The sequence below is a fragment of the Poecilia formosa genome, unplaced genomic scaffold, assembly GCF_000485575.1.
Source record: "Poecilia formosa unplaced genomic scaffold, Poecilia_formosa-5.1.2 Scaffold383, whole genome shotgun sequence".
In the NCBI taxonomy this organism is placed as follows: domain Eukaryota; kingdom Metazoa; phylum Chordata; class Actinopteri; order Cyprinodontiformes; family Poeciliidae; genus Poecilia; species Poecilia formosa.
Genome location: NW_006800322.1, coordinates 416,518 through 436,638, shown reverse-complemented (window position 1 = coordinate 436,638; position 20,121 = coordinate 416,518). Strand labels below are relative to the sequence as shown.

The 20,121-nt window shown below is 39.4% G+C and overlaps 1 protein-coding gene and 1 long non-coding RNA gene across 5 annotated transcripts in view; both read right to left on the bottom strand.

Moving 5' to 3' along the window:
* LOC103154375 (zinc finger protein 646-like) overlaps positions 1 to 16,384 on the bottom strand; it is a 19,623-nt gene extending 3,239 nt beyond the window's left edge. Inside the window, exons 1-6 of one of the 4 annotated variants that reach the window (XM_007575635.2) lie at positions 16,115 to 16,384; positions 12,547 to 12,815; positions 11,237 to 11,483; positions 9,187 to 9,276; positions 6,773 to 6,967; positions 6,520 to 6,702 (exon numbers count right to left, since the gene is read on the bottom strand). In XM_007575635.2, coding sequence (XP_007575697.1) covers positions 6,520 to 6,702; positions 6,773 to 6,967; positions 9,187 to 9,276; positions 11,237 to 11,483; positions 12,547 to 12,815; positions 16,115 to 16,249 — 1,119 coding nt within the window. In that variant the 5' untranslated portion in view covers positions 16,250 to 16,384. The remainder of the gene's footprint in view (positions 1 to 6,519; positions 6,703 to 6,772; positions 6,968 to 9,186; positions 9,277 to 11,236; positions 11,484 to 12,546; positions 12,816 to 16,114) is intronic. The other 3 variants (XM_007575637.2, XM_007575636.2, XM_007575638.2) reach the window with 3 other exon arrangements.
* Positions 955 to 5,744, bottom strand: LOC107833438 (uncharacterized). Its single transcript, XR_001659187.1, has 2 exons — positions 1,534 to 5,744; positions 955 to 1,264 (listed from the first exon to the last, which is right to left on the bottom strand). It is a non-coding gene; the product is annotated as an uncharacterized LOC107833438 (long non-coding RNA).
* Positions 16,385 to 20,121: the final 3,737 nt, after the last annotated feature.

The window sequence follows — 20,121 nt, the reverse complement described above, 5'->3', positions numbered from 1 at the left end:
CACCATCCACCTACTACAATGTTTAAAATAAAAAAAATATTCAGCAAACACCAGGAAAATATACATTGTTGTGCTCATATGACCCAGGTTAGTTTAGTCAGATATTTGAAAAAATTATATTTTGGGTATATTTTATTCAAATTTTGTGCTTTAGCCATAGGACCTGTTTTGTCCCTATTCTCAAGAATCACTGTAATATTAAATGTTTTCTAAAATAGCTTCCAAATCATGTGCCAAATTAACTCAGAAATCTGTGTGAAATTATTTTACTAAACTATATGGATTAGGCATATTTTTATTCCATTTTGACCCCTTTTTATTTTTTAACCAAAACTATATTTAAAAATTATTTTTAAAAAAATTTCATAAACATCAGACGATCATCACATTTGTTACCTGTAATGTTCAGTTACATAAAATTCTAGGACGGGATCTATTTCATTACATGTTCATTTACCTGAAATATGTTAAATACAACAATTATTTACTTAAAGTGTGGTCTATTTCATAAAATTTACTTGTCACCTTTATTGTTTAATTACACGTTAAATGTTTAAAGATGGGCTCTTTCATCTGGCTTGTGTCATGATGTGGTGTGACGATGGACCCAAACGCAGCAGGCAGTAGACGTACTTTATGTGGATGTTATTTTTATGAACAAAATAAAGCAAAACAAACCCAAACACCCGGTGTCCTGACAGTCTGCTTGTTATATTACATGTAACAAGCAACTGATTATATAATTTACTTTAATCACATAAAAAATTTATTTAAAAATATCTTTCATTACATGTATGTTTATTACCTGAAATATTTTCAATATAAAATTTTTACTTAAAATGCGATTCATTTCTTTACCTGTTTACATGCAACTTGAAATGCTTGAATCAAACGTTTTATGAATGTTTACCACATTAAATTATTAAATGAGAAAAAACAGTCACTTCCAACTGTACACAAATGGTTCATGTTCCTCTTCAGAGTCTGCAGCCTTGCTGAGCTCCTCTCCTGGCGTTTCCTCCTCAGCCTCTCCAACTAGCTCCTCTTCTGTTGCCTCCGCTACTGTGTTTTCATTATTTGCCTCTTCTGGGGTAAATAATGAAAACAGTCTCTGTAACTTGTTGATCCACCATGGTCTTGCTGTATCGCCTCTTTAATTGACGCGCATGTCGGTCCTATGTTGTGGCGTTTACCTCGCAGTGACCCACATTCAGCACTGGAACCCAGTCAGGATTGAGCTCATCCATTTCATACGTCGGTTTGCCTTGAACAGGACATATCAGAACACATATCAGTATTAATACTGTAAATTTAATAACACTAGAAAACTTAAATAGTTTACTTCACAATAATGGAATAACCTCGATGTACACTGACAAAACTCCGACTACACTACATAAACAATATTAGCCCGACCTAAACAAGGTTGACCCACTTAAATGAATTCAACATAAACTGAACATGAGTACACCAGGACAAAAACATAGCAAAAAATTATGACACAACACCAACAAAGCAAATTTAAACACTCACCAGAATGGAAATGTCTGGAGCAAACTTGTAAGTATCTGGGGATGTTGGAGAACGTAATATCAGGACATCTCAACCGCTGACACCCAGGCCATTCGTTTTCTTTTCGTTAGCTCCGATAGCTTAGCTTAGCCTCCTCACATTGTTTCCAAGCAGGAAAATAATAAAACGAAAGTCCATTTTCCATTTTTTTACTGTTTCAGTCGTATGATCGGACATCACAATCAATAACGCAGCAAGTTCATACCCTAGCTAAATTATTTTAAGTAACTTGGATTAAAATAATCTGCAAGACTGTTGTTTTTGTTGGTTATGTTTAAGACCCCAAAGATGGCGCTGATATCCCAGCAGTGACGTCACGTTCCAAAGCTCTATTCTCCAGAACAATTAATTACTAAATTAGTTGACAACTATTGTGATATTCGATTTGTCACAATTAATTGTTCCAGGTCCAAAGAAGACAACTTAGCAGCAACTGGGAGACAAGTTTTCCTTTTCTGTTCGCTTCAGTCATGGCACAAAAACTAAAGATTCTGCTGGTGTTTAATGTCACTTTAAATGACTGTTTCAAAAGACTTCATTTTCTGTACTAATCTAATGAGTTGGTGTGTGTGCACGCATGTGTGTGTAAACAGAGAGGGAAAGCTTATGCCTGTTCAATAATTAAGATATGAAAAAACTAAGATTTTTTTTACTGAATTTCAGAAAAAAATCTCACTTGTAAACTCAAACCAGTTCAGTGATTCACTAAAAACAGCACAGCCAGACTAATATTCCAGTATGAGTGAAATGTTTCCGATTGCGATGTGCAACAAACATGGCCGTAACAGCAGCTGTGACGGGATGGAAAGCAGACTGAATTAGCAGCACAGCCCCAGGTTAGTAGAATCAGAGAGAGGATCCAGAGGATCCACACGCACGCACGGTTTATATCCCAACAGAAAGAATCCCTGTGTCAGCTGAATTTCACTCTGTTTTCTTTGCAGGCCCTGTGTGTACTGGTGGGGAAACTACGAGCCCAGAAGCAGAACCTCGGTCCAGGCTCTGGTGAAGGGCTGACGTGCTGTCTGACACTAAACGTTCCTTCATTGTGGTAGAAAAACCACAGATTAAATATACATCTGATTTCTTACTGGAAGGATGGCAGAGACATTCTTAAAGTTGCAAAAGGCAATCAAATGTGTGAAAGCAGTTACAGTTTCTCTCGCCAACATTTTTTAGCATTTAAATTTATATTTAAAAAAACATTTTAAAAATTAGCTTCAGCTAAAGTCAGAGTGAACGCAAAATGTTTATTTGTATTCAGCCCTCATGAGTCAATGCTTTATAGTCACCTTTCTTTCTGGGAGATCTACCTTTCTATCCATCTTGTAAATTTCACGCAGCTACACCGATATCACTAGATCACAACAAAAATGTTAGTTTCACTGAAAACTGTCACAGATGGACAGACATCATGTCTCCATGTCCAGATGAAGAACTGATGGAGCTCAGATGTTCTAGAACCCTGGTTTAAACGTCTCCTGGGTTCCTTGGTCCACACCAGGCTGGTTGTTCTCTGAAGAACCTCTGAGGGCAGAAAAATGACGACGTGTTCCTGATCCTTCCTGCAAGTCATCAGCAGCTACAACTCTCTGAAGAACCTTGGATAAAATGAGCTTCATTTCATTTCCTTTGCAATCAATAAAGTATTTTTGAGACTTATAAAGGAAGATAGTTGCACTGCATTTCATCTTAAGTAAAAGAGTAAATGAGGCTGAATACAAATGAATGCCAAACTTTTACACTTTATATTTGTTAAAGAACTGAGAACCATGTAGAACTTTCCCTCCATTTCACTGGGATACACTAGAGTGTGTTGGTCTGTCACACAAAGTCAGAACAAAAGGTTTGTGGTAGTAAAATAATTTAAAGGGTTTGGCTTCTGGAAAGCATATGTTTGCAGTTAGGATTTTTTTACAGCACCTCAAATTTTAAACTAGTTTTGAGTCTGATGTGTGCAGCAGGCAGCCGGTTCACATTAGTGCAACCAGGAATCCTGTTAGACTATCCAGAGCAACAATCGCAGACCAAACGCTGTTTGTAGTAAAAGAAAACGGTCGCCATAGAAATGAACTTAAGCTGCAGTATGTAACTTTTATAAAAACAAATAAAAATATTTACATATTTGTTCAAACTGTCACCATGTTGTGACCGTATGCTATGAAACAATCTGTGAACAGATGGACGCCCCCCCACCCAGTGTTGCTATTGCTGTCTGAAAAAAATACACTGGTTTAAAACAACCAATCAGAGCCTGATTGACAGCCAACCCCTGTTATGGGGTTGATCAAACTGTCACCATGTTGACAGTTAGAACTGTCAACATGATTTTTTTGTACAGGGGTACAAAAAATCCTTTGTACTCCTCTTATGGGGTTGGCTGTCAATCATCTTCATGTACGTGAATTTATGTCATTAGATGCAAGCCTTATTTATGAATTCTTAGATAACCTTTTATTTAAGATAACTGACAAACTGAAATATCTTGGGAGTTATTTTGCCTAAAGACCCTAAACAAATTTTCAAATTGAACTTTTTAGAAAAAGTGGATAATCTTAGGAAAGATGTTGATAAATGGAGAACACTCCCACTCTCAATGTTGGGCCGCATAAATGCTATTAAAATGGTGTCCTTCCCTAAATGTTAATATCTTTTTCAGGATCTGCCTATTTTTTTAGCAAAGGCCTTTTTTAAATTGTTGGACTCAATAATTTTGCCTTTTTGTCTGGGGCTTTAAAGCCCATAGAATATCAAAAATTCACTTACATAAACTAAGAGAGACGGGGGGATTAGGATTACCCTGCACTATTATTGGGCAGCGAATGCAAGGGCCTTGGCGTACTGGCAGGAAGGTGATGCTCAAGAACTTTCTGCAAATTCTCCCCCTTGGGTGGCTATTGAAAGAAGTGGTGTTATAAACAGTTATCTTCCAGCACTTCTTTTCTCAGCACCAATATCTCCTACAAATAGTGGAATAAATAATTTGATTGTTTTAAATTGTTTGAAAATATGGAAACAAATTAAGGTATACTATAACCTACCAGAGATCTTAGTTCATGCCCAAATTTACCGTACCCATGCTTTTCCCTGATCACTATCAGATATTTAATTTAAAAATTGGAGACTAAATGGCCTAATTACACTGAAAAATTTGTATATTAACAAAAAGTTTGCTTCATTTGCAATGTTGAAGAACTGTTTCTCTCTTCCGGATCCAGATTTCTTCAGATATTTGCAAATTAGAAATTATGTTCGAATTAACATCCCAAATTGTGTATGTCTTCCGGAAGAAAATAAAATATGCAAAATGCTGTTGGGCTCTCCAGAATAAAAAAATATAATTTCAAGCTTTGTTGAGATCTTTGCAGAGCAAATTAATTTTACCACAAACTCCTTGAGGGCTGAGTGGGAGGAGGAGCTGGGTTTGCAGATTGGGAGTGAAGTCTGGGAGGATCCGGTCATGTTCTATCAATGCAAGACACCAGTTAATTCAGTTCAAGATGTTTCATAGACTCCACTATTCTAAAATGAAATTGCACAGAATATTCCCCTCCCCTCATTATCTTCAAAATGTAAGTCCACTGATGGCTCCCTGGCACGTCTGTTCTGGTCATGCCCCAAACTCTTCCAATATTGGTGTGGCATTTTTAACTTGTTTTCTGAAGTGTATAGGTGCACGTTGGTTTCAGATGCCCAGATTGCATTGTTTGGATATTCTTCTTCACTTGGGAACCTGACAAACTGGTTCATTTCAATCTGGCAGCATTTCTATGCAAACCACTGTGATGTATGGGATGGTAACGGTTAAGAAAGTAATACTAAGACTGTGGAAAACTGACAAGGTTCCTCAGTTTAAAGTGGTTAAGTGATTTTACTGAGATTCTTCATTTGGAGAAACTGCGGTATGATGTTGTGGGCTCCACTAATAAGTTCTGTAGTATCTGGCAGCCGTTTTTGGACCAACTTTCTCAGTCTAAGACTGACCCCGACGCTCGGTCAGCCTCTTAGTATGCCACCCGTGCCTTGATAGACAGGTAGTACCATCCTAAAATGTAAATGGTAACCAGTGCAGTGTAACCAGTTATTTAGATAATTGCCCTGACTTGTTTTTATTTTATTTTAATTTTAGTTATTGTATGTTTTTATTTTCATTGTCGTATTGGTAAGAGTATATTTTTCTTATAAAGTAAGAAATAAAAAAAAGATACACACCATACTCTACGATATAAGTAAGCTATACTGTAAAAAAAAAAACAAAAAAAAAAAAAATTTTAAAAAAAATCATCTTCATGCACATACTGCTCAACGTGTCAATGCTGGAGAAACAACTTAATTTTACAGGAAGGGTGATTGACAGTGCTAAGACCCGCCTCCTGGCTCTGATTGGCTGTTTCTAGTTAGCACAGGGAGAACGCAGAAGAGCTTGATTTTTTCGCAGATTATCCGTCTCATATTAGGTTCAACAAATATGTAAAAAAGTATTTTCTATAAAAGTTACATGCTACAGCTTTAAGAAGGCAAAGTATTTATGATTATAGTTATTGAAATATACAGATCATCCCCCAACCCAATCTAATCATTTAAAATCTTTTGTAACTTGCTTTGGCTAACAGCGCCTTTAGACAAGTTGAGTTCAGTTGAGCTTAGTTGAGCAGAAGTGCAATGGAAGCTTGATAAGAATTCAAGGGAAATATTATTTATAATTGGACTGAAATTTAAAAAGACTGAGAGCAATGGATATGATGAGCAGGTCTATGTCTATGGTTACCAGCAATCAGTTGATGAGAGTTTTTGACGGAGTAAAGCTCATAATTCATGGTAAACATCAACAGAGAGCGAAAGCCTCCCCACCCCCCACCCTAATGTTAGTAGGCAGACTGGGAGAAGGCAGGGGTCAGCAGGGGCCAGCAGGGGCCAGCGGGGGCAGGTGTGTGGGGACTTTCCTACCATGGGGTTGGCGCTCAGTCTAGTGTATCCCGAGTTCATCTCCTTTACCTCAGGCACCAGGGGCTGGAGCAGGGAGTAGGAGGATGAGGGGGCGGCACTGGGGGGGGGGACGTGCTTGTTGCTGGAGGAGCTCCTCATGCTCTGCTGGCTGCTCTGAGAGGACACGGAGCTGGGCCGGCCCTGCTGGGACACACAGCGACACCTCAGCGATGGTCCTGCTCAGGAACCTGCAGAGGGTCTGGCCGTCCCTTACCTGGTGAGGATCCGCCACCGGCTGGCTGGCCCCCGGCCCGCCCTGGGACATGGCTGCCACGCAGTGGGACGGGAGCGCCTCCTGCTGACTGTGTGCTCCGTGCGGCGGCTGCATCATGGAGTTAGCGCTGTTGTTCTGCTGCTGCTGCTGCTGGCGGCGCGGAGTGGCAGAGAAATTGGAGCGGCGACCGCCAGTCTGGATTGAAGACCAGCAAAGAAACAGAAGAGAGCAGAACTTTTATAAACCTCCGTCACTCCCAGCCAGCACGGAGTTCATGCAGGCAGATTACAGTGAGAATTCAGGGGAAGTGAATGATGAAGGTGATTGTTCTGTCACTCAGCTTCTGCTACTCTCCCGTTTCTTTCCCTCCTGCGCCTCAGACTGGTCTCCTGGCAGGGCCCTGATTACCTTAACCTACTGACATGAGATGGTGTTGTCAAAATGCACACACACACAAACAGAGCCACACACACAGACACTTACTAACTCTGCAGTTAAACCTCAGGCTTTAACAAAAACCGCAATGGAGCCGAGAGTTGGGAAGCTTTGGTTTTAGGTTCTGCTCAGCTCTGCTTGTGATGCAGCCATTAAGAGAGCCTGCTGACCTTTGGCCCTCCCAGCCCAGAGCTGGCCACTCCTGCACTAAGGTCACCTTCATTTCTATGTTTTGTTACCATAGAAACTGCCTAGAATGGTCATTCCTGCCACACCGATGAGATTAGGATGGAGGCTGACATTATGAAGCTCACTCTTCCAGTTTATGCCTGATCTAGGAGCTGCAGCTATTGATTATTTTACTAATCGGTTGTTCTGAAGACTAGTCCAATAAAAATTGGTGCTTTCTGCACATTTTCTATCTAATCACTTAAGACCATTTTATATCATACTAGAAACATATCAAAAGAAAAGGAATTAAATCAGAACATAAACATTTTATTGCCCAAAATTTAATCACATTCCTTTAGTGAACGACTGATCATCTGTAGCAAAGGAAGAAGCCGCAGCTAGAAATCCTTCTGACATCAACATGAGAAAAGTTCAGCTGTTTCTGCCGGACTGACCAGAGGATGATTTATTGGATTAATTGATTCATAATTAGATATCAAAAGGTGCTTAATAATAGATTTGTTCAAACAGAATGTGAATCAGGTGAAATTAAAACTACCACTTGAGTTTTATGTAGAGAAAATTTACAAAGATTTTTTAATGTAAAATGCAAAATGTACATATTTTTTGCACAGTTCTGGCTTCATTACTGCTCTGACTGTGGTGTTCTTTCAGTAAATGGCCTTTTTTCGAGTCTGTATCCTGCAGTTAATTATTAATCGACTTGGTAATCAATTCTAGATTAATCAAAGATTATTGACCAGTCAAAAATGTATTATGTTTTAATTAATTAACATTAATTGTCTGATGGTGGCTTTTTCCTGGATGCTCATGATGCTGGACGGACAGACTCTCCTCATACCTCCAGCTGGTTAAGTTTCAGCATTATTTCTGTTGTTTTACACAAGTCTAAACTTTGCTTTAAGTAAAAGTATACAACATAAAAAATATCTTCAGCTGTATTATGATTAGGACAGTTAGGAATGATTAGCTAATAACTATGTCTTTATGTAGATTAATTTTCACTAAATAAATGTTATCAGATTAAAGTTGTTTATTATTTGATCTGAGATTATACTAATGCAAAACATGATGTTTTTATTTATAAACATCTTGACCTGAAAATGCACAGAATGCTTTATATAGCTCTGGTTATGCCACCAAATATTGATTTCTGAACTCTTCCTGAGTTCAAACATTAGTATTGTTGTTTCTAAATGAACATGAACTTGTTTTTTGCATTATTTGAGATCTGAAAGCTCTGCATCCTTTTGACATTATTTTGATCATTTCTCATTTTCTGCAAATAAATACTATGTTTTTGCTTGGAATTTCAGAGACATGTCAGGAGTTCATAGAATAAAAGAACATTCATTTTACTCAAAAATATACTTATAAAGAGTAAAATCAGAAAACTGACCATTTTGCAGGGGTCTCTTCATTTTTGTACAGCACCAAAACATCAGCTGAGAAAGAAAAGTCTAAATGTTTATGGATCTTTTATTTAATATGCAGTTTTATTTTTACTTCCAAAATGCAGCTTAGATAAACATCATATGTGAGATTTTTATGATGTCAAATCCTGTTGGTCCTGCCTGTGTGGGCCTCAGGTAGCTTTGTTCTAAGCTTAGCATCCCTGGCTTAAAATGAAAGAGGCAGGAAGCCATCAGAGCAGGAAGGACAGAGTTTCATCATACGGAGAATAAAATGTTTGTTGAACTCCAGTAAATGTTGGCCTTCCTTCACAGCTCCAAGTTTTTCTGCTGACCTCTGACCTCTCACACATGCTCAGTCACGCTCACACCAACCTGGTTTTTGGCCGCGGCGCTGCAGCGGTGCTGGGCCAGGTCCAGCATGGTTCTGTAGCTCTTAAAGCAGGACGGGCAGTTGAACCGGTTCTTATGAACCAACCCCACACACACACACACGCACACACACACACACACACACACGCACACACACAAACAAACAAACAAAAACACACACACAGAAGTTTGGATTACTACACTTGTGCAGAAGATCTGCTGAGCTGTTGTCCAGTCTGTCAGTGAGTTTTAAAGCTGTCCCTGACCTGAGCCTGCTCTAATTCAGTCAGTGGGCCGGCAGCAGGAGGCTGCTGGAACTACAGCTGGGAGGCACAGAGTCCAGGAGAAACACATCATGTTAGGTCCATACACACATGTAAAAAGAGAATCCTACTGCTACATGTAGGGTAGTCAGATACATCAACATCCATACAGGCAGGCTTTCCTAATGTTGCTTTTCTCATCAAAAATGAGGATCTAAGTAGGCTTACAAACTCTGCATCATATTTCAGTAACTCAAATAAAAACACTCGTATCACATGGATCCATTACAGGGAGCGTGCTCAATTTCATCCTGTCCAAGTATTGTCCACAATTTTCTTCCTTTCACTAAACTTTCTATTAATGTTACTGAAACCTTTTACCTTTAGTGGCTACTCTTCTGGTGGACGGTGTCTGTCTGCTGGACAATTAACAGGTCAGCAGTCTTCCCATAATTAAATAAGCCATAAAATGAGCATGGCCAACTTCAATATCGTGTTTTTGTGGCCATAGCAACCACTTAAAAGATCATCTACCTCTCACCGTGCTGCACCCACAACAGTCAAACTCAGACTACCAGGCAAACTGTGGTAAACTCAAATCAAACCAACATTATGTATTAAAATCTCTTGTATTGCTCTGATGTAATCATCTCCTTCTCTGACAAACTTAAATTTGAATCTCATTTTCTGTAAGTTAGAAACCTTAATGTCAACAGAAAGTGTGAACCACTACAGTTTTACATTTGAACAACCAACAATCTGCTTACATTTTATTTATATTTGGTGTATATTACTTTTCTCTTATTTGTGCTTGTAGATAACATTTTGCTATATTTCTATGTCACTTTTATATTTCTTAGCTTTTCGACTGGCGTTCTTGCAGACAACAAAGTACATTATTCATTCTACAACATTTCTACTGACCACAAATCACTGCGTGGAATCAATCTAAATCATATACATTTCACTGCCTGAGCCAGATCACCAAAATAAAGTAACTTAACTATTTTCTCACTGAGCTGCTCCTAAAGTAGGGCTGCTAAAGGAACTTTGACTCAAATCCCACTAGTTTATTTACAAATATTTCCTTCACAGTGAGAGAATCCCAGAGAGGATCAGATGCTTAACCAGGCTATGACTTCAACTTCTACACTAATTTACTCTAGTCTGGATTTTGGAGACAAAAAGTCATATGTTCAGTTTTTGATTTGCAATTAGGTAATTTTTTTTTCTCTGCAATTAAATAATTCAGTTAACTTCAGAAATCCTTTGGTTTCATCATTTTATATTTACATTCTCAACCAGGCTCTTAAAATGACAGCTAAAATTCTACGCAGCAAATCTTCAGATCTTTATGCAGAGAAAAAATCTGGAGGTTTTTTTCCCCAGACTTGTTGAGCTTAAAAAGCAGAAACATTATATTCTTGAAAAACATTTTGGATTTCCAATTCACTACTGAGTGAAAGTAGTGAAGGTTTTTTTATTTAGAAAAGGCTGATGATAATTCCCAACAAAATGAACTCCATGTTATTTCCAAAGTCCATGTTTATCAGTGAAAGGGAGAAAATCCTCCTCTACACACAATTTCTTAAAGAATGAATAAATCTTGTAATAATTTTCAGAAGATATTTCAGTGAATGAATAAATAGAGGAAACAGCTGACTAACAGCTGTTAGATCATAGCAGGTCTTCCTGCACTACCATGTTTTCAACTGATTCTCTGCTAAGCCTGTCATCAGCAACGTTGCTCAACCCCCAGCTCACAGCAGCGCAGCGGCCCAACGGCGTACCTGGTTGGAGGCAGCAGCAGTGCAGCGATGCTGGGCCAGCTCCAGCATGGTGCGGTAGCTTTTACAGCAGGACGGACAGTCAAAGCGGTTGGGCCCGTCGTCGTGTATCCTCTGGTGGTTCCGTAGGTACCGCGCCAGGCGGAACGCCTTGCCACAGAGGTCGCACATGTAGCGTTTCTGACCATGGATTCGCATGTGGTTGCGTAGCGACATGTAGTTGGTGTAGGGCTTGCTGCAGAAGTCGCACCTGAGGAGAAACCGACAACAGGTCAGAGCAAAACAAAACTCAGTGTGTGGACAGAGGTGAACAGATCCACTGTCTTCACTTCAAATACCGATATCTGATGTTTGGTATAGGCCAATGCTGATACCAATCTGATAACGAAGAACAGCTAAATTGGCTTAAAAAGTTTATTTTTTCAAACACACACGTTCACGTTCACACTGCAGGCTTTATGCTCTATTCTGATTTTCTGTGAAATCCACATTTCTTTGCGTGGTCGTTCACATTTCCAAATATATGCAACTTGTAAGAAAAGAGAAAACGGCAATCAACCTTAAAGTGTCCCGCAAGCACAGCAGAGGGCACAGTAATGTTGCACGTAGCAAGCATGCGCAGTGTTTGTGGTGGAGCACACCGTGATTTTAAAACACTTCAACAAATTCATCCTTATTATCGTCCACTGTGGTTGTTGTTTCTCTGTGTTTCAGGAGGCAGGATAGTGACGTGTATCGAGTATGAATGACATTCAGGTCAGATGAATGCGACTCGGCCGTACAGACACAGGTCACATTGAAAAAGATCAGAACCGTATCAGACTCAGGGTCACATCTCCCAGCAGCCTAAAAATCTGACCTGTGTTGTCCAGAATGTCATGAAAAGATCAGATTCAGATTGCATAAGAGCAACAAAAAATGTGGGTCCCTTCAGGTTGCAGTGTGAATGTAGCCATGTACTGAATTAGAAATGTATGATAACGCTGCACCAGTACAGCTCACTGAAACACACCAACAGCTTCAGGGTCTCAGTCAAACATGAAAAAACAACTTTCATTTGTTCAGCTGGTGCAATTAGAAGTAGAACAGCCAATGAAAATAAATAAACTGATAAAAACAATAGATTGACTACGTTGGTCAAAGGTAAAATAAACTGCAACAAACTTTCTTTCAAATGTTTCAGAAAGTGCAATTAGGAATTCTAAATATAATCTGACCTTATGGATCACTTTGTCACAGATAATCTAGATTTTTTTTTCAATATGGAGATCAACACAGATATTAATATCTAGATTCTGAGAGAGAGTTCTCACTTGAAGTCTCCAGTCTTGTGGGTGAGTTTGTGGTTGAGAAGAGAGCTGGCGTGTTTGTAGGCGCAGTTACACAGGTCGCAGACGTACGGCCTCTCATCTGACTCCATGTCGTCTGACGCCGTCGTACTAGGCGGCGGGGGCGGAGGCGCGGGTGCTCGGGACTCCATGGAGAGGCTGGAGCTAGAAAGTGACGCCGAGGAGAGACTGGAGCTAGAAAGGGCCGCAGAGGACGGAGGCAGCTGGTCACACCAGCTGATGGTTGAACTTGGCTGTAGAAGAAAACAAACAGCAGAAGTGTTAGACCAGGGGTGTCCAAAGTCGGTCCTGGAGGGCCGGCATCCTGCATGTTTTAGTTCTCTCCCTGGTTTAACACACCTGCATCAAATGATGGCTCATTAGAGGCCTAAGAAGAAAATTGACTTGCTGAGGAGGTTGTTACTACCACCAGGGAGAGAACTAAAACATGCAGGATGCCGGCCCTCCAGGACAGACTTTGGACACCCCTGTGTAAGACTCAAAACAACATGGAGTCTAGTCAAAGTTTTCTTGACAGCACATTTGCAACAACCTCAGCTGACCCAACTGATTCACAATAGTTACAACATTGTAGATAGAAAAATAATAAAACAAGAAATAAATTTAAGCTTGATCAAATAATAATTAAAAATAATTGGCAGTAAAATACCAAGAAAAATAATATGAATAGAAACCAAAATATACTTCAGTTGCAGCAATTTCCCAAAAACTAAAATCAATTAAGTATTTTTTCCTTTTTTTTAAACTGGTGTTGAAGGTCAGGGAAAACAGAAAAGGTGCAGGGTAAAATGGGCTCAAAAGGAGCAGTGGAGGTCTGGCAGTCTAAAAGATGTGGGTTCAAATCCAGCTTCCTCCTGCCACACTGCCCTGAAGCCAGGCAGCCTCTGACCTGAGCTCTGCAGCAGGGTTAACCTGCCTGAGCGCTCTGTGACCACAAAACCTCCTCAGAAATTCAAACCGTTTACAAAATAAAGAGAAAAACATTCACTGAAAAATGTTTTTCAGCACACAACAGAGGTCAGGGGCTGAGAAAGGTAAGTCCAGGTGATGTTTAGTCCACCACCGTCAGAAAACACAGAGTTCCCACTGAAGGCCCAGAGCAGCCAGAGCCAGCTGAGGCCACCAACACACACCACCAGGTGGCACCAACACTGGACAAACTGGACCACCAGACAACACACAAACTCATTTCATTTTTAATTCAAAATATTTTATTTAGAAAAGTCAACTATTCAATTAAGCTCAAACTAAACCACTGTTTGAAAAAGTACTGGCACTCATTTTAAACTTTATGTTCAATATTTGAAATATTCATTTTGTTTTATTCATTATTTACTGTTTTAGTCTAAAATAGCCAATGAGTGTAATCACTGTTGTCATGTCTCAGTCTGTTCAGTCAGTGGCTGTCAGCTGAATGTCTCAGTTCACCAGCAGATCAGATCCACCTCCAAAAGTTCAGCCATGACTGAGCCCAAGGTCGGCTGCTTTTCACCAGGCTCCTACAGACTAGTGGTAGCAGACGTTTTGGGCCAGCCATCCATGCTAAAGGTTCAAGCCAAGACAATGACGTAAACAATTCCTGACAGCCAATCAGGGCAAAACGTGGAACGTTCACAAACCTAGACAGATAAAGATTCATTTGATACATTTCCCAGCGCCTGTCATTTTAAAGCGGTGGGAAAGCAGCTCTTTCTCCACACACACAGTGTGAACCAATGGACTGATAAAGAAGCACGTTTCTGACTGGCAGCTTAAATGCCCAGAACTGTGATGAATTTGTTTTAAAAGACCCTGAAATCCTGCTTAGCTACATCATAGCAACTCCCTCCCATAGCTTTCTCTCTCTCTCACACACACACACACACACACACACACAGGATGACTGATTTAGTAATCCAACAGCAATCAGAGCCTTTTCTTTACAGATGCTCCTGTTATGTTTTTTTGAATGGATCTTGTAGATCAAAAATGCATAAAACAACATAGTGCACTTCTGCATTAGTTAGGGAGGTTCAACTGAACCTACAGGGAGACATGCTGTAGAAAAGTAGTCGGCTTTTATCTGTACAGACGCCTCTGTCCAACACTCAGAAGGATTTCATATTATCTGATGAAGTGTGCCGCCATCTAACCTCTTTATGTTGTATTAAATTACCGCAATGATAAACAGGAAGGTAACATCAATGTTCAGCTGAACGCAAGATAGAAAGCAATTAATAGACCTACCAAACTGACAGCTTGTAACTTCACCAACATTAAAACTGATGAAATGTCATAATTCAGTTGTGGATGTGTGGCCTTACATACTGTCAGCAGGCTGCTGAGCAGTGCACAGGTTGGGTGGAGTGCCAGATTATCACAGTGTAACATATATTAATATGCTTTGTTGTTGTTTTCCCATTTCTAGAGTTACTCTGCATAGATGCACTGAACTGGTTCTGCTCTGCAGTCTATTACACAGCAAAGATCAAATCAGACTGATTTTGTTCTACAGCACAAATTCACATCAAACTGTTATCCAATATAAATGTGATATAAAGGTTCATAAATTACAACTTCCAGAAAATTTTTTCAGATGCATTTGTTTTGAGATATAATAAACATTTATCTGATGAGCAGAACCCCACTTCAACAAATGTGAAATATCCGTATTAGGGACTCATTGGTGGATTACTAGTGAACTGTAGAGCAAGCTGCGGTAAATGCACAACCCATAATAACCATCATGTGCAGTGGTGGCTTAACTAGAAGAGGGTCCCCAAATCAAATACTGCTCCCGCCTCAACAGAACCTTGGGCCGGCCCTGGGTCTCAGCGTGCCCCTGCTTTCTGTGGGCAGACTCCGGTCATGAATGAACCACAGTCTGGCATCACAAAGGGGGGCTTTGAAGCATTCTCCGCGGGTCGTCTTCCGCTAACGTTTCCTGCCGAGCAGCCTGGTCGTGTTTACTCTGCGTTAACAATATTCCAGAGCTCAGCGTTCAGCAGAAACCCCACAGTCTGACAACTGAGCTGTTAAAACGCACTTCAACACAGGACTTAACCAAGGGACCATACTGCCTTGCTGTACACAGTTAACGGTACATCTTTATACTATGGGAAACCTGCATCCGAAATTAGCTTCAGCTATGCTAAGAGTCCCTGTGAGGCGTTATGTCAAAGCCATCACTATTTTTCATCTTTCGCAGCACAGCCACGGCGTCGCGCTTCGGGCTGCTCATACATATCCATCACACAGATTGTAAAAGACTGGAGAAAACGGCTAGCCTGTTTGTTAGCTGAGAGCTAATGGTCAAACTAGGCCAGAAGGCGCTCAGCATGACGGTTGCCAGGTTAGCCGGATGCTCACAAGGCTCTAGCATTACATGCACAGTTGCACCAACGAATAGCCAAATGCAGTGCAGACTACATTCCAGAAACCTAAGAAGGTGTGATAACAAATGCTTCAGTCACTAGTTGGCGAACAGAGTAAGCTGTATGTTTGTGGCTGGGGTTCGCTAGCTAATGGTGGTGGGAACAACTGGCTTTCTTACTCCGGAATCGTTCGGGTCCTTTTTCCAGAACAATTGAGAGCAGTGGCCGAAGGACTCTGTCGACGAAACGTAGTTCACTCCATTTCTGTCCTGAAAATCTCCATGTGTGCTGCCTGTGTTTGTCCTGGCGTACATCGTCGGTTTGGAAGATTTTTAGTACTTTTCTTGCTGAAAAGAAACAGGGCCGCTTTGTTGGGCTCTTCTTCCGAAAAGCAAAATATTTCTTCTGTGAAATGAGCATTTTGGCGGCGGACACATCGAAATATTTCAAATTTTACTGCCATCTACAGGATTGGAGGATCACAACTCAGCCAGAAAACCCGAGGCCGATAAATGACTGGACATGTAATAATGTTATCCATGCTTCATTTTTTTTACACAAAATGTTCTTGAATTACTAATCTAAAGCTGTTCTTCTCAAAAGCTTTAGTAGAAATCCAATGCTTGTTTTAATGTGAGACTTTGTCCAGCAAGTAAATGATTAATTTAATTTCTAACTATACTAAAATATAAATAATTTTACATATTTTACATATTTAAGCAATCAATAAACTATAATTCTTCAACATCATGAAATCTCCTAAACTTTAATAGATTTCTTCAAACTAAACTTCTTTCTTGCCTTACTTTTGTCAGATGAAAGCAGTAGTCACAGTAATAAGAATAATTAATTGAGACTGTTATTCAGAAAGATGTAAAATTAATTTTTTATTTAAACAAGCTAACATTTGGATACTGGAAAGAGATACTTCACAGTTTCTCTGAGGGCTGTTTGGATATTGTGGTAAAGTATTCAAATGTTTTAGATGGTGTATAAAGGACAGGTTCTGGTCCAAAATGGGCAGAGTTACACCAGAACAAAAGCTAAAGCTTTTCTGAAGATGCTGCAGAGTGATTATTCCCAGTGAAACCCATGCTGTCCTGCCAACATGGGTTGAAAAGCTGCTCTGGAAGGAAAAAGTTTTTATTTCAAAAGAAACATAAATAAGCCAGACTGCAGTTTGCAGATGCACACATAGACAAAAACCTTCACATTTGGAGGCATGTCCTGTATTGTCTCTGTGGTGCATTCACAGTTTTTAATCTGAATGATATCTATTCCTTTGTTTTCCTGCAAAGCACTCTGAATTATCCTGTGTATGATTGGAGCCAAACAAATAAACGTGCCTTGCACCAAAGGTTTGTCTTTTCAAAAAGCCTAACCTTTCAAGTCTATAGTGTCTTCTAAATGTGGCATCTTTTCATGTTATGTCTCTGATTACATTCAGAATGTTAAAGAATTGTGTAGTGTTAACTGGATATGACTAAAGTCTAACTCTTGTATTGGTCAGGAAATGTACCCTGGAGCTTTGAACCCTAATAAGGACAAATCACAAGAGCTGACTTGCCAAACCTGTGAGGATTTTGGTTTTCACTGTTTATTTTGGCTTCTGTTCCTTGTGAGTTTCTGTGTTGTCCTATCAGCCCCTGATTGTTCCCAGGTGTGTCTCGTTCCCTTGATTATCCGTGTGTATTTAAGTCCTGTTGTCTCTGTCTCTTGTCAGGTCCTTGTCTTTGTCAGTAATTGTCTTAGTCGTCACAGCTGAACTGTATAGTCCTGTGATGGCGTTAGCTCGTATCTCAGTCTTATTAGTTTCAGTTGCTATGGTATCAAGTTGTTGCTTAGTTCTCTGCCGTGCCGCCTGGACTGTTTGTGCTACTGTCTAGTAAACCAATCATCATCATCACCTCTCAATCTGGGTCCAGCCTGCACTCATTCTCACCACTACAAACTCACCACCACATGACAAAACCAAAGCCAGTGGATTTTATTTACACAAGTAAGCAAAAACAAAATGAGCACATGTGAATTGTGACAGGTGATATCCAACAGGTTTAATATACTTATTAAATGTATAAGTATGCTGTACATCAATCTACATATTTTGTGTCAAAAAACAAAAAACAGTTTGAGCAAATGGAGCGACTCAAACAGTGGAACTGCATCTGTATGACATTTAGGACAAATAAATGAAAAGTATAATGGCAAAGTACAGCAACATTAATTAAAGATCATAACAGAAACTATTCAATCTGAGGCCAAACAACTTTTGACAAAACTGCCATTTTCTATGTTTTACAACTTAATACAAGAAGTGAAAAAGAAGAAATCACAAAGTTAGTGCAACACAAAAATACTTGTATTTGTTAAAGGATGTAGAGCTTTTTTCTGCAGGTTAATAACTGCATTTCTCACTCACAATTGTGGACTGCTTTAACATGTTTACATAGTTGTCCAAAGTGACAAAGTGAGCATAAGTTTGAAAGTGATCTGAGTACAATATCTTATTAACATTGGTTAAGGAGAGAATATTTACAACATAAATCTAAGACGTGGTTCACTGTGTGTTGGACCAGGTCAGTATGCTTAGGCTGGACAAAATGAGTGAATGGTGTTAAATGTTGCTGTTCCTTTGTTTCATTTATTGTTTCCTACAGGAATTGCAGAGTTCTTGTAAGAAGAACATCTGCAGTTGGTGGAAAACCTGGGTGTCTAAAATGTGCTGAATGTGCTTGATTTCCACTAAAATATTTATTTTCATTTCAACGTTTAAAGTGGATCCACGTTTATTTGCTAGCAGTTTTAGTGACGTGTCAGTAAGGGGAGCAGAATGGGACAAACTCTTTAGTCGTAGAAACACAAACAACTAGAAACTCAAGATAAAGCTTTTGGATGACATTTCATTCTCCAACGCACTGTCAGCTAAAACCTTGATCATAGTATAAACATATGAAATATGTGTCACAATACAATTCCGGACATTCAGACTTTAAGAGATAAGCAAGCTGTTCAGCTTATATAAGTTACTTCAGATATTTGTTGAGTTTTCTCTCTCAATCAGTGAAACAGTTTGGCACACCATTTTCAATATTGGCACCTTGAAGACCTGAAATTACTCTTAGGCTCATATGTTACGAGCATAAGAAATGAATGCTTTGCAGAGCATATATCATATATCTTCAGGCACGTGCGGGGTAGGTTTTTTTTTTAATATTATTATTTCCTAAGCCCTCTTATGACACATAATAACATGTACTAAAATTATTTGGGTTTTTTTGTTGGGGGTTTTTTGTACAACATAATAAGCCAGCCACCTTGTTATCTTTGACCTTTTGCCCGTGACACAAGTGCGATAAGGCTACCAATTGGAGCTCAACGTAGCGAACGTTCGGTAAATAAAGTGGAGTAGACTTGCTTACTTGTCAGATAACGGAAAACGTTGAAGTATCGTTTCTGCTTCAGCTCGGAGTAGCGGTTTAAGCAGAGAGGTAATGAAATACAACAGACACTGACAGGCCTCTGCGTCTGCCTTTCTCTGAAGAACTACTGAGCTGGAGGAGACAGCCAGGTGAGGAAAAACTGTTCTTATCTATCAATTCAGTATTTTTATCATACAGACATTAGGCTGTTGTTGTTGTGCTATTAGCTAGCTGCTAGCTAACGACTTTGCTAGCAAAGCTAGATAACTAAAAAGCTTCTTCCCTGTATCGTTAATGATAAAAGTCATTCTTCAGTATCTAGGGGCACATCGCCCGTCCAAAACCTATCATCTCCATAATGGATATATGTCTTCTAATTTTCTTTGCTCCATAATGTACATTGCATTTATTCTAGCGTTAGGTAAATGTATCTTGAAGGAGAATAGCACTTAAATAAAAGTCCAACAAGGATATTCATCAATTAAAAATAACTCATCCTGAGCTACCATGATAGACATAATGTATGTAATAAAAGTGTCTCATTAATGAAGGGGAAAAAAACACAACCCAGACTTTAAGTAAGTTTACGGTCTGGTTAGCAGAGGATGAAGTTAATTCCCCCCGCCCCCCAATTATTCAATGAAAAAAGAAAAACCTCAGTTAAGTAAAATAAGATTGTAATCAAAATTTTTGGAATTGTAATGATTCCTTTTTTTAAAAAGACAAAAAGTTTTGTTTAAAAAACTTTTTTTTTAAAAATTAAATAA